This window comes from Eschrichtius robustus, chromosome 14, assembly GCF_028021215.1.
Source record: "Eschrichtius robustus isolate mEscRob2 chromosome 14, mEscRob2.pri, whole genome shotgun sequence".
Lineage (NCBI taxonomy): Eukaryota > Metazoa > Chordata > Mammalia > Artiodactyla > Eschrichtiidae > Eschrichtius > Eschrichtius robustus.
The window spans coordinates 72,235,916-72,249,167 of NC_090837.1; the positions used below are offsets into that span (position 1 = coordinate 72,235,916).

Genomic DNA, 13,252 nt, shown 5'->3' on the forward strand with positions numbered 1-13,252 from the left:
GAGTCCGCAAGCCACAGCTACTGAGCCTGCACACCGCAACTACTGAAGTCCATGCACCTAGAGCCCCTGCTCCACAACAACAGAAGCCACCGCAATGAGAAGCCCGCGCACCACAACAAAGACCCAACGCAGCCAAAAACAAAATTTTAAAATTTATAAAAAATATAATATGCCTATCTTAATTTCTAGAATCATAGACTTTATTATCAAGAGACCTTAAAATACATATCTGAAAGCCATAAAACCTCAAATTTCAAAGGTCAAGTACCTTTTCAGACGTTCACCATTCCTCTGTAAGTTGTACAAAAACCATTTTATGATAGGCCATTTGGCTGCCACACAAGAAGGCCGTTAATCAGAGTATTCAGGCCTGCCTGTTCAGAACAGCCAGGTGAAGTGCCCCATCACATTAGTCTCTTGAGTGATTAAAAAAAAAAAAAAATACATTTGAATCTTAGAATTTGTTGCTCCTGGTTCACTGCTGCAATAGAATGGGCTGGGCTTTAGCTCAGTAAAATCAGGGAAAGGGCCATACGCTTAGAATTCTTGACATGTCCTAGCACAACTCTTTATTTACATGAACAAAAACTTAAATGACTTACCAAATTCATACAGCTTATTGACAGTAGAAACTAAAATCTAAATGACCAGACTCACAAAAACTTTTCATAGGGCATATCTGCTCTTTTAGTATCAGTATCATCTATCATTAGACAAATTAAACTAGTACAGTTTTAAAGTATTCTATTTATACAGAGCCTACCGAGACTGAGAAGAACATAAACATTTTGGCTTTCATCAGCTCATAAATAAGTCACATAAGCAAAATTTCTTTACCGCAAATCATAATGTTTATATTGTAATGACAGAGAATTATGGTAGGGTGGGTAGTGTGAGTGTCCACGTGAAAAATTCTTACCTATTGGGTGAGATCAGTAGATCACACATATAATATAAAAGCAGCATAATAAAAACTGCAATATAGAGGTAACTGACGATAGAAATAAATGAAGTTAGTTTCTTTAAGAGAGCTGAAAAGTTGGGGGTAGACAAGCAAGAGATTGCCATTTTTCATCAACAGCCCTGTCTTGAGTTTTTGATTCATTAAATTATATGCCTGTGTTAATTTAAAAATGAATAGAGCCCCAAAAGACACAGGCATGGGTGAAATTTAAATACAACACACATATGATAGCTTAAGTGGGGAAGAACCATTTAATAAATGGAGCTGAAAAAACGGGATATACAGATGGAAAAGGAAAAAAAAAAAAAAGATGTCTGACCTCTACACAAAAATACAACTCCAAATGGACGATGATGGTCAATCTTTTATGTCAGCTCGGCTGGGCTATGGTATCCAGTTTTTGGTCAAACACCAGTTTAGACATTGCCATGAAGGTTTTCTTTTTTGGCCACGTGCCACCCAGCACATGGGATCTCAGTTCCCCAACCAGGGATCGAACCTGCTCCTCCTGCATTGGAAGCACAGAATCTTAACCACTGGACCGCCAGGGAAGTCCCATGTGAAGGTATTTTTTTAGATGATTAACACTTAAAAAGCAGTAGACTTTGAGTAAAGCAGATTACTCTCCATGTGGGTGCGTCTCATCCAGTAGAAAAACCTGAGGTCCACCATGGAAGAAGGAATTCTACCTCCAGATTCAACTGTTCCCTGGGTCTCCAACCTGCCCATCTACCCTTTCAAACTTGCCAACCCCATTATCTCCCTATACAGCTATGTTTATGTTTTATTTCTCTGGAGAACTCTAATACTGAATTAAGCTCAGATGACAAAGCAAATCTTTAGAACTCTTAGTAGAAAATATAGTTATCTTTCTGACTGTAAAAATTTCCTAAATAAGACCAAAAATACTAACCATGAAAACTTGATCACTTCTTAATTAAGAACTGCAGCTTATAAAAGGTACGTTAAAGCACAAAATGAGAAAATATTGATATGTTCACAATTTTATTCTGATACCTCCTTTCTCAATTTTTGTCCTAATCTTTCATTCTTCACTTAGCATTTTTTTTATTTCCTTGACAATTTTAGTTGCCCTATTCTTTTCCTGCCTACAGTACCTCTTCATGCAAATTACAGTCTTCTGGGAAGAGAAGTCAATCAGACTTTACAACATTATCAAATATGAACTTTGCCACATATATCCAATTAGTGAATTTCTCTGTAATCAATCACAAAGCACTCTAGAATCTTACAAAGAACTCAGTCTCGAATATTATGTAGGCCTGCTAACTTTAATAATATTCAAGTAAAAAAAGCTAAGAAACATGTTTACCAATTCCTCAAAGTAATCTCAGTTCTTTATAAAGAATCTATAGAAAGCCACCAAGCAATATGGAACCTTTATTTTAATGTGATTACTGTACATCTGCAGTATTGGAATAATCCTTTTATAAATGGAACAAGAAGAAACAATGACAAAACCAAACTGGTATTTGACGTGAATCCATAGGAGTTTAAGCTTCAAACCCAGCCAAGAAGTTTGTTACAACCTCTTTCATCTTTGCATCTGACTCTTCTGAGATCTTTCCTTCAGCCCTATTTTGAAAACAAAAGCCGATCAGTTCTGACCTGGATAAAAATTCAATGACTAGCTTAATTACAGAATTCAAAAGAATTTTAACAAGACTTTACATTTTAAAGCTTACAAAAAAGAAGACATCAGTTGTGTTCATACCTGATTTTGCCCAACAGGGTTTGATGTTGGCTGATAACATGAGACAAGAAAGCATTCTCAAACTTTGTGATCTTGCTGGGCTCCAGCTTATCAAGATACCCCCTGACACCAGCGTAGATAACAGCCACTTGCTCTTCAATAGCCATGGGAGCTGAAAAGAAATAAGTGAGTTGCTCAACAAATAAATGCCATGTTTCCAAAGTCAGAGACACTTACTTTTTCCACAAATTTTTTTTTTTTTTAAAGGAACTCCTTTATTTATTTATTTATGGCTGTGTTGGGTCTTCGTTTCTGTGCGAGGGCTTTCTCTAGTTGCGGCAAGCGGGGGCCACTCTTCATCGCGGTGCGCGGGCCTCTCACTATCGCGGCCTCTCTTGTTGCGGAGCACAGGCTCCAGACGCGCAGGCTCGTTAGTTGTGGCTCACAGGCCCAGTTGCTCCGCGGCATGTGGGATCTTCCCAGACCAGGGCTCGAACCCGTGTCCCCTGCATTGGCAGGCAGATTCTCAACCACTGCGCCACTAGGGAAGCCCTTTTTCCAGAAATTATTAACCTGTCTCTACAGATCGCCTACTTTCACAAGTGGAAACTCCACATCGGTACTCCTTCCCACCCCCTGAATCAGTTTTTTCCTCATAATGGTTTAAGCCTTGAAGTGTAACCTTTGAGCATATTCCATGAGCACTGTATATCATCCAGCAGCACTTATATTGTTTTGGGTATAAATAACTTGCTGAAATTTTATAGCAAGGTAGTACACACTAACATTCTTTTTTTTTTTAATTTTCTTTTTGGCCGCACCCGTGCAGCTTGCAGGACCTTAGTGCCCTGACCAGGGATCGAACCCAGGCCCTTGGCAGAGTCCTAACCACTGGACTGCCAGGGAATTCCCGACACTAACATTCTTTTAAATCTGCCATATTCCACAATCATATAGCCAAGAGGGCGACGGTGGGGAGGAATGGAATCTACTATATGTCTTAACTCCCAAAAGAAGGGTATTAGTATACCTTTCCTCACATTTACACTCAAATGATAAGGACTGTACTTTAATTAAGTAACACAGGTATCAATCACATTCAAAAGACAACGTCTTTGATCAGAGATTAACAGCACGTATTCTTATAAAGACCTATGTGATATTCCCAGGTCCTAACACACAGTAGGAACTTGACCAAATGGAAAGTACAACTCACAATACTGTCCTTGCTTCAGCAACTCAGTCAAACGCACACCACGACTCAAGAGTTGTTGAGTGGCAGCATCGAGGTCAGAACCAAATTGGGCAAAAGCAGCAACCTCACGATACTGAGCCAATTCCAGTTTCATGGTACCTGCCACCTGAAATACAGAAATGGTTAATGCACACAATACAAAAATACTTACCTCAATGACACAGACCACCACAGGAATACACTTTGATTTTTAACCTAATGACAAAGTGATGCAAATTACCTGTTTCATGGCCCTGGTTTGGGCAGCAGATCCAACACGGGATACAGACAAACCAACGTTAATGGCAGGACGGATACCTTTGTAGAACAATTCTGTTTCCAAGAAAATCTACAATGTAAGGAAAATACTCACGCTTATTAGCAGGCCTAAAGAAATCAACTATTTTCAAAATTAAGTCACTGTAGCAAAAGCTGAAGCCAGGAAGAATGCTAAATGTCTTCTTATGGTAAAGAGCTCCTCAAATCTTTCACAACCCAATCAACCTGCATATTCTATTGCTGAGGTTAGGAAATGTGAGTGAGATGAGAAAAGAACAGGTATCGTATTTATACTGAAACTTATACAGGTGAAGTGGTGTGATCTCTCCAGGATTTGCTTCAAAATTATACAGGGAAGAAAACAGTGGGTAAAAAGAAAGCAAGAATGAAGTACACTATACCACAAATTGATAAATGGGTGGGATATGTGGGGTTTCATTATACCATTCTCTTTACGTTTGAGATTTTCCATAGTGAAAAGTAAAAAGCATTTTTAACAAATTAGTTCAAAACTACTAATCTCAACCAATGCCTTGAAATCATCCGAAGCTTTCACACTTATTTAATCAAAAAACAATACCTGTCCGTCAGTGATGGAAATGACATTCGTTGGAATGTAAGCAGACACATCACCAGCTTGTGTTTCTATGACTGGTAAAGCAGTCAAGGAGCCACCACCAAAAGCATCATTCATTTTGGCTGCTCTCTCTAGCAGACGGGAGTGTAGGTAGAACACATCACCAGGATAGGCCTCACGACCAGGGGGTCGGCGGAGCAGCAGAGACATCTGGCGATAAGCAACAGCCTATGGTATAGAAAAGGGTTGTGAAGTTCACCTATTTGACAGAGGCTACATTTGTCAACTGCCGTTGTGGCACCAACATACAGAGTCTAAAAATACATTTCATTTGACCTGTTTGGATAAGTCGTCATAAATGATCAAAGCATGTTTGCCATTATCCCTAAAATATTCTCCCATAGAACATCCAGAATAAGGAGCCAGGTACTGAAGTGGGGCAGCATCCGAAGCAGTAGCCGAAACCACAATGGTGTACTTCATGGCATCTGAGAAGAAAATAAATTTTAAGTTTTACATGGTTATCAATATTGTGATTTTAGATTAGAGACTAGAATAAAAACTATCTAAGTGCTTTACTACTGTGATTTACTATTAAAATTATCCAAATAGCTTCTACTTTAAAGAAACTGACAGAACCTTAAAAGTTAGCTGCTGTTTTATACTAATTTTTTACTTATTACTTTTGTATTGATTTATATTAGAAACTTCAGCTCATTAGGAAGTAATTAAAATCAGCCTACATTAAGCATAAGCTATCCTAAGATGAGCAGCATCCCAGATAATAGCAATGAGACTACAGTTCCTTAATACCTGCATCTGTAAGTCTCTTCACCAACTGGGCAACAGTGGATCTCTTTTGACCAATAGCAACGTAGATACAGTACAGCTTCTTCTTTTCATCAGTTCCATCATTGAATCGTTTCTGGTTAATGATCGTGTCAATAGCAATTGACGTTTTGCTTTAAAAAGAGAAAATAAACATATATCTTACTAAATACTTCAAAGGATCCCCCAACTTAAATTTCACTCCTCTTCCTCTTCCTCCTCCTATCACATTCTACTCTCTCCAGGATATCCAAAGTATTTACCATTCCAAGCCTAAGAGTAATCTTTCCACAGAGCAAATTTTAGTTAGAACTTTTCAACAAGCTAACGAGTCTTTACCCAGTCTGTCGGTCACCAATAATCAGCTCACGCTGACCACGACCAATCGGCACCAAGCTGTCCACAGCCTTAATGCCAGTCTGCATTGGTTCCCGCACAGAGATTCGAGGAATGATCCCAGGGGCTTTCAGACCAACTCGCCTTCGGGTCTTGGAACCAATTGGACCCTGTTAAATGATAAAAAGAAACCCCAGAACAATCAGTTTGGCTCTTTGTTAGAAGCTACAACCACATCTAATAAATGTTAGACCTACCTTTCCATCAATGGCATTACCAAGGGCATCTACTACGCGACCCAACAGCTCCTCGCCGACTGGAACATCCACAATAGCCCCAGTTCTCTTCACAATATCTCCTTCCTTAATTAGTTTATCATTTCCAAACACGACAACACCAACATTGTCAGGTTCCAAGTTCAGAGACATACCCTATACAAAAGACACAATTGAATACCCATGAAGCTTGAGTGGCACTTCTTCCCATATACCTACACTACATACAAAAATGGAGGGAAAAAGTAATATTGACTTTTCAGATCTGGTTTACTCGTGAGTATTTTTCCAACGAACAATCTTCCTTAGTTAAGACTTCTAAAACAGCAACATGTTCCCTTGAATAATCATAGGTTAGAATTATAAGCCTAAGAAGCATCTTATCACATCCTCTAAGAACTAAAAGAAGCAAAGAAATTGAACAGTTTAAGCTTTTCTACTGCATTTCCTTTGACTATGGTTTTTGAACTGGGTGACCAGTATGAAATAAAGCAATCAAGGTTAACTGGGAATTTTAAGACACGCCTGATTCACATCTGTGAGAACTCCATGAACAATTTTAAAAAACTATCTAGTCAGAACCTGTACCCATCAGGTTAGTACAAAGTTAAATTAAAAGCTACCTAATCAAGAACAAATCTATATAATATGACAGTGCTGGGTCATCGCTCATCATTACAATCATATTTCAAAATGGTAAGATTTTAGGTCCCTAAATCATAACCAAAGCAAAAAGGCTAGTCCAGGAACTGACTCTGGTCAATAAACGAAGCTCTGGAGAATTACTTACAGTAAATACAGAGAAATATCATGGAATATCATCGCAAGTACAAAATCTTTAGTCTGAATATCTGATGTTCAACAGAGTAGTCACTAACCACAGGTGGCTATTTAAAATTTAAATTAATAATTGCCCTGTTGGGACTTCCCTGGTGGCACAGTGGTTAGGAATCTGCCTGCCAGTGCAGGGGACACGGGTTTGAGCCCTGGTCTGGGAAGATCCCACATGCCGTGGAGCAACTAAGCCTGTGTGCCACAACTACTGAGCCTGCGAGCCACAACTACTGAGCCCATGCACCACAACTACTGAAGCCCACACAGCTAGAGCCTGTGCTCTGCAACAAGAGAAGCCACTGCAACACAATGAAGAGTAGCCCCTGCTCGCCGCAACTAGAGAAAGCCCATGTACAGCAACGAAGACCCAACACAGCCCAAAAAAAAAAAAAAAAAAAAAAAGCTAAAAGGAAATTCAGTTCATCTATTTCAGCCTAACCTCTCAAAGATATATACACTATAGATGAGAGATTAAATTTTTAACCAAGGTCTGAGAGCTACTGATAAAACTTTCAGCTCCATAATTAGTCTTCCACACCAACAGGCTCTTTTTCCACACTGGACACTAGCAAGAAGACCAAGAAGATCTTTCCCCCTGTGTGATTAGTGGGTAATTCTACTGCCCCTGGTCCACCTGGATATCATGCTCTGCTTTCATCAGAGAACCCATGACTCCTACAACTTTTATTTCTCACCCTACTGCCCAACTAAGCTCAATCTAATAGAAAAAAGTAGACTTGTATCATTAGAGAGCTTCTGATAGCTACATCACTAGCTCACTTCTCAACAATAGATCTACTCTTACTAGAAATACAAAGTCAGTGGCTTTCAACGTTCCACCGGAAATGAACTTAAAGTTATCAAATGCTTTCGTATAGGATGATCTTAACAGCTACAAACAGACTTGAACTTCTCAAAATCTGGGTGAAGATTTACTCAGTTTTATATTTCAATGCTAATGGTTACAACTTATGTGTAAATCAGTCCCTAGGGTAAAAAGTTTGATTAACAAAAAATTTATTTTTTTCACAATCTATAATAATGACAAACACAAACAGTGAAGCAGATTCGGATTCAAAGTTAAAAAAAAAAATCTGACACAATCTCTGAATTACTAAATGAATAACTGAGGAGACACCAATGCTAAAACATCAAAATCTCATTTTATAATTTACCTTTAAACCTGAAGAAAACTCTACCATTTCTTCTGCTTGAACATTTCTCAGCCCATGTACACGGGCAATACCATCACCAATACTTAAAACACGCCCAGTCTCTTCAAGGTCAACAGAGGTATCAGCTCCAAGAATACGCTCTTCAAGAATAGAGGACACCTCAGCAGTGCCTATTAAGAGAGGACAATTCCATTACAAAAACAGCCTGGTCCAAAGACCTTTTCAAAACTCATTTCCCCAAAAATATATAAACTAGAGTTGTGATCATAATAATCAAATTGCATTCTAAAACATGATGTCCAACATTCTATTCAAAAAAGCTTGATACCTACCACTATGAAAATGAATCCAAGTGACTGAGAGAAAACTTCACGAGACAAATGTAAACCAGATAAGGAGCTAATCAAATTAAGCAATACCCTTAAAATAAACATTTCCTATCTTGTAATTCTTTGGTTTAATCTCTAGGAAATCTGTATTTATGTTAAAACTTGAATTTAACGCAAACGTAAACTCTATAAAAAGCATATTTTAAAAATGCAGTGTATTTTAAAAAGCAACTGTTTGGGAATTCTCTGGCGATCCAGTGGTTAGGACTCTGTGCTTTCACTGCTGAAGGCGCAGGCTCAATCCCTGGTCTTGGAACTAAGTTCCCGCAAGCCTCGCAGCCAAAAAAAAGGCAACTGTTTAACAAAGTGTAAGTACAGGTATCCCCCTCTTTTCGAAAGTTCCATTTATGCCATTTCACTTTTACAAAAAAGGGTAATCGCTTCTTCACACTTTAGCCATTTCAGCTAAGGAAAGGTTTCATTAGAATGTTCCACCTTCAAATGGTGGGGAAAACTTGTAACTTTTCCTTTAAAAGGATGCAGGTACTATTCTTCATCTCAGCATGTGGGAGATACCTAACTTTATTTCAAAAGCCCTAATGCACATCTCAAAAGAAATTTCCCAACCTACAGCATCTTCCTAAGCTTACCTCCTCACTTCTCTGTTGCATTTACAATGTGCAAATTCAGACTGCCAGGTATAGGTTACCAACTATTGTCTTTGAAAAACATAGAGGTAAAAATTACCTGCTTTTTTTCAGTGTTTTTTTAGGAGAGGAAAAGATTCATAGATCAGAAAGGGTGCCCACCACCTGATATATACTTTGTTTCCACCAAAGGGGCATTCATTATGAGAAAAAAAAGAACCTGTACTAACATCAAAAGAGAAATACATAATTATAGTTCATTTCACTAGAACAAGAGAACCTACTGACAGGGCTAAATGGCTCATTATGGGCTAAGAATCTGAGATTCCATAGTAACTAAAATTGAGAGAAAAAACTAACTAATGGAAAAAACCCAAAACATCCACAGTAGGTATGTAACCTACGTAACGTAACTTCATTTTTCATTTAATAACAAGGTAGTAAGTGTGGTGTAGACACAGAATTAACAACTTACCAGTCTTCTGAAGACGAGAGTTAGAGGCATGGAGGTTCCTTACAGCAATGAAGGATGATCCCAAAGCATTTTTGGAGACCTAGTGCAAGGATTGTTTTTAAAAAATCTAATTTTAAAAAAAGCCTTTATAAAACTGGCAAGCTTAAACACACGCAGGCTTGGCTTGATCAAATTATCAGCGTAAATATTAACCACCTGAGAAAGCACTTTTGATCTATGTGAAAATTTATTATGCAGCTCCTGGTACACTATAAATATGCTAAAAACAACATAGCATATTTTAAAAAGCAACAGCTAACAAAGTATCTTTCTTTTTAAAGGCATCAGATAATACTGACTAGATGTATTTCAATTGAGTTGTGGAAATTCTCAATTTGATAAACTGCTTCCTAAAAGGGGCAAATCTAAAAGGCACAAATCTCAATAGATTTTCTATTTTAACCTTTAAAAAAAAAAAAAAGCCTGTAAATGTTAGAGTTTGATTAGAAACTAAGAGATATGGCACATGCACTTTTTAAAAAAACTGCCTTCAACAAAGCCTGCAGTAATCTGGACCCCTCCTCCTTCAAGTTGTAACACTGTGGTTGGTCAATGTCAATTCTGAAGACACTCCCTTCTATAGGACCTGGATGAAAATCATTAAAAATGCTTTTTTTTTTCCTAACAGAAATCCAAAACGCTACCAGAGGTTGTTAGGGTAGTAAAATGGCCAATATATTTATTTCACCTCCCAAATTGAGATTACTCTTAAGATGAAAAAACAAGTAAATGTAAAAGTGTTTACACAGGACCTAAAGGTTATGTTCTTAACTCCAAGTGATATTAGTAATGAAGGGCACTGACCTCCACAGGTTTTTTCCAACCTATGTTCTATTTTATTTTACTTGATTTCTCAAACACTAACGATTCCTCAAGGACGAAATCTTAAAACACGTCAAAGCACCACAAAGAAAAATCTGCCAGACTGGGACAATTTAGAAGCCAGTTCCTCTGCTGTCAAGGTATCGGCCACAGTGAAATGCATATTTGCACCTGTACGGTGTTTTCATGATCGTCTCACTATTCAGCACTAAGAGACCGCCTATTGAAGCATTCAGAAAACCACCTTCATTTATTGATTTCCTCTGAACCGACCTCGGGGAAGAGGTGGAAGGCCGGGGCCTGCTGACCTTCAATACAATGTCAGGCTCCCCTAGCTCGCTTCAACCAGGCCTGACAACAGTGCTCTGACCTTCAGAGAGGAAGTCCCGGAGAAGCAGCGGGACCGAACCTCGTCGTTCCGCAGCAGGCCTCGGAAAACTAGCGCCCCAGTCCTGACCTTCATTCAAGGCCTCTCTCAGACAAAGACTGGAATCCTCCGGAGGCGCCATCTCTGGATAACACGAAGGTCACTGCCTCCCCTGCAGCACTCTGCACCCTCCCGCACCGGGCGGCCAAAGGGCCCTTCCGCCGCCAGCCCAGGACAGCCCGAGTGGCCAGCGGAGCAAGATGGCGCCGCCCGCCACAGCCCCTCACCCTCCGCGCAGAAAAAGCGGCCGAGCCCGTGCATCACCACCTACTGCCGCCGAGCCCCCTCCCTGTCGCCGGCACCCCTCGCTCACCAGCCCGGCCCGCCGAGGGAGGGCGCGCGCCACGGCCGCGGCAACGCGCACGGATAGCATCTTCGCGGCTCTACCTCAGGTGCTTCCTCTGCAGCCACAGCCTCTGGACTGACTGGGACAAAATGGCCGAGCTGCGAGGAAGGTCAAGGAGCCAGCACACGTGACCCGGAAGTACCGCCCCTCCCCCGGACGCGAATCTGCCGGTAATTACTTTTTTTAAGTATAGTTTTTAGATTTGAACCTCCAAATGACTAATTAGACCTTTGCCAGCTTCGGCCCAGGCATTGGTTACCCATTTACTTTGATCTTTCGCGTCGACCTTATGGTTGCCCTGGGCGACCACATGGCTAGCGGAACCGGCCAAGAAGCAGTTACCAGACCGCATCCCGGCAGAGAAATGATGCTGGCGTCACCCCGTACTGGGGCGCGGCTAGCTTGACCGTCAGGGGGGTTGATTGTGGCGGGTCCGAAGCTACAGCTATTAAACCTTGGTGATGTAGGTGCAGTAAACAGTTATTTCAACTGGGCGGTTTGGCAGCGGAGAGTTTCCTGCTGGGCGAATTAACGCGGATTAATCCGCAGATCGCTGGCTACACCCCAGACCCTCTGAGTCAAAAATCTGGGGCAATCTGAATCTTTGAAAAGCATCCACACCATTCTAGATGATCTGATAAGTGCTCATATTGGAGAATCGCAGTTCTTTTAGATTCGATCTAAAAGAATCCTGTTTGCGAATTAAAGCAAATTGTTTAAAAAGTATAACGAGCATGGGGACTTCTCTGGTGGCGCAGTGGTTAAGAATCTGCCTGTCAATGCAGGAGACATGGATTCCAGCCCTGGTCTGGGAAGATCCCACATGCCACGGAGCAACTAAGCCCCTGCACCGTAACTACCGAGCCTGCGCTCTAGAGCCCACGAGCCACAACTACTGAACCGGCGTGCTGCAAATACTGAAGCCCACGTGCCTAGAGCCCGTGCTCCACAACAAGAGAAACTACTACAATGAGAAACCCGCGCACGGCAATAAAGAGTAGCCCCCACTCACCTCAACCAAAGAAAGCCCGCCTGCAGCAACGATGATACAACGCAGCCAAAAATTAATTAATTAATTAATTAATTAATTAATATAAATAAAAGGAAATAGGTTTTTTAAAAAAAAGTATAACAAGCACAAATTCAAATAGAGTGGTTGCCAATCCTGAGAAGAATGGTCCAGAATCAAAAGTCTCATTCGAGAGTGGGCTATGGCTCAATTTTTCCTGTACAAGCAACTAGTTTCATGACAGTAGGGATTTTACTTTTTCATTTGAAGTAAAATGGAAATGATGAAAATAACTTTCTATACCAACCCAATGAAATCAGGGCGGGACTTTTGTTCCTCCTACCGATTTTTTGGTGATATTGAGATTTTTGTGATATGTAGAGAATTTGGCGGGGGTGGGGGGATGTTGGGTATTTTGTGATAGTAGAGACTATTAACGTTGCCTTTACTTGCGGCTGTACTAGAAGGATCTTTCAGCTTCATCCACCAAGTCCTAGTTTACACAAAACCTTAATTTGGGTGGGGCATATGAATATGGGTTATAACAGTCATCTCCTAAAACAGCTTGCAAATATTATATGGCCAGCAATCCCTTTCTCTAATATTCTACTTTCTTTTCAAGATGAGCCATGTGTACATATGACAGTTCTCCTGGAAATTAGGTGTAGGAACAGGTAAAATTTTGGTTTGGAAAAACAAAGTTCAGGAATATTTTGTAAAACTTGTAGTGATGAAAGTGGACAAAGGGAAAAAAAGATAACTTTTCCCGCACTTATCTGGAATTTAGTTAATGAGCAGATACATATTTAACAAAAACAAACAAAAAAAGAATAAGAAAGCCATACAGTATGGTGCTGGCTAGTTAGTTAAATTTCGTTTAAAAGTTTAATCATTTAAAATAGGCATATGACTTAGGAAAAAGATATTTGGTGCTAAGTGATC

At 40.0% G+C, this 13,252-nt stretch overlaps 1 protein-coding gene across 1 annotated transcript; it reads right to left on the minus strand.

Annotated features, from left to right (window-relative positions):
- Positions 1–2,348: 2,348 nt before the first annotated feature.
- On the minus strand, positions 2,349–11,400 carry ATP5F1A (ATP synthase F1 subunit alpha). The gene is made up of 12 exons (XM_068562404.1): positions 11,269–11,400; positions 9,668–9,746; positions 8,217–8,386; positions 6,190–6,363; positions 5,936–6,102; positions 5,582–5,730; positions 5,105–5,256; positions 4,772–4,996; positions 4,154–4,261; positions 3,895–4,039; positions 2,700–2,850; positions 2,349–2,560 (listed from the first exon to the last, which is right to left on the minus strand). The coding sequence occupies exons 1-12, from the start codon at positions 11,326–11,328 to the stop codon at positions 2,479–2,481; spliced, it is 1,662 nt and encodes a 553-aa protein (XP_068418505.1). The 5' UTR covers positions 11,329–11,400; the 3' UTR covers positions 2,349–2,478.
- Positions 11,401–13,252: the final 1,852 nt, after the last annotated feature.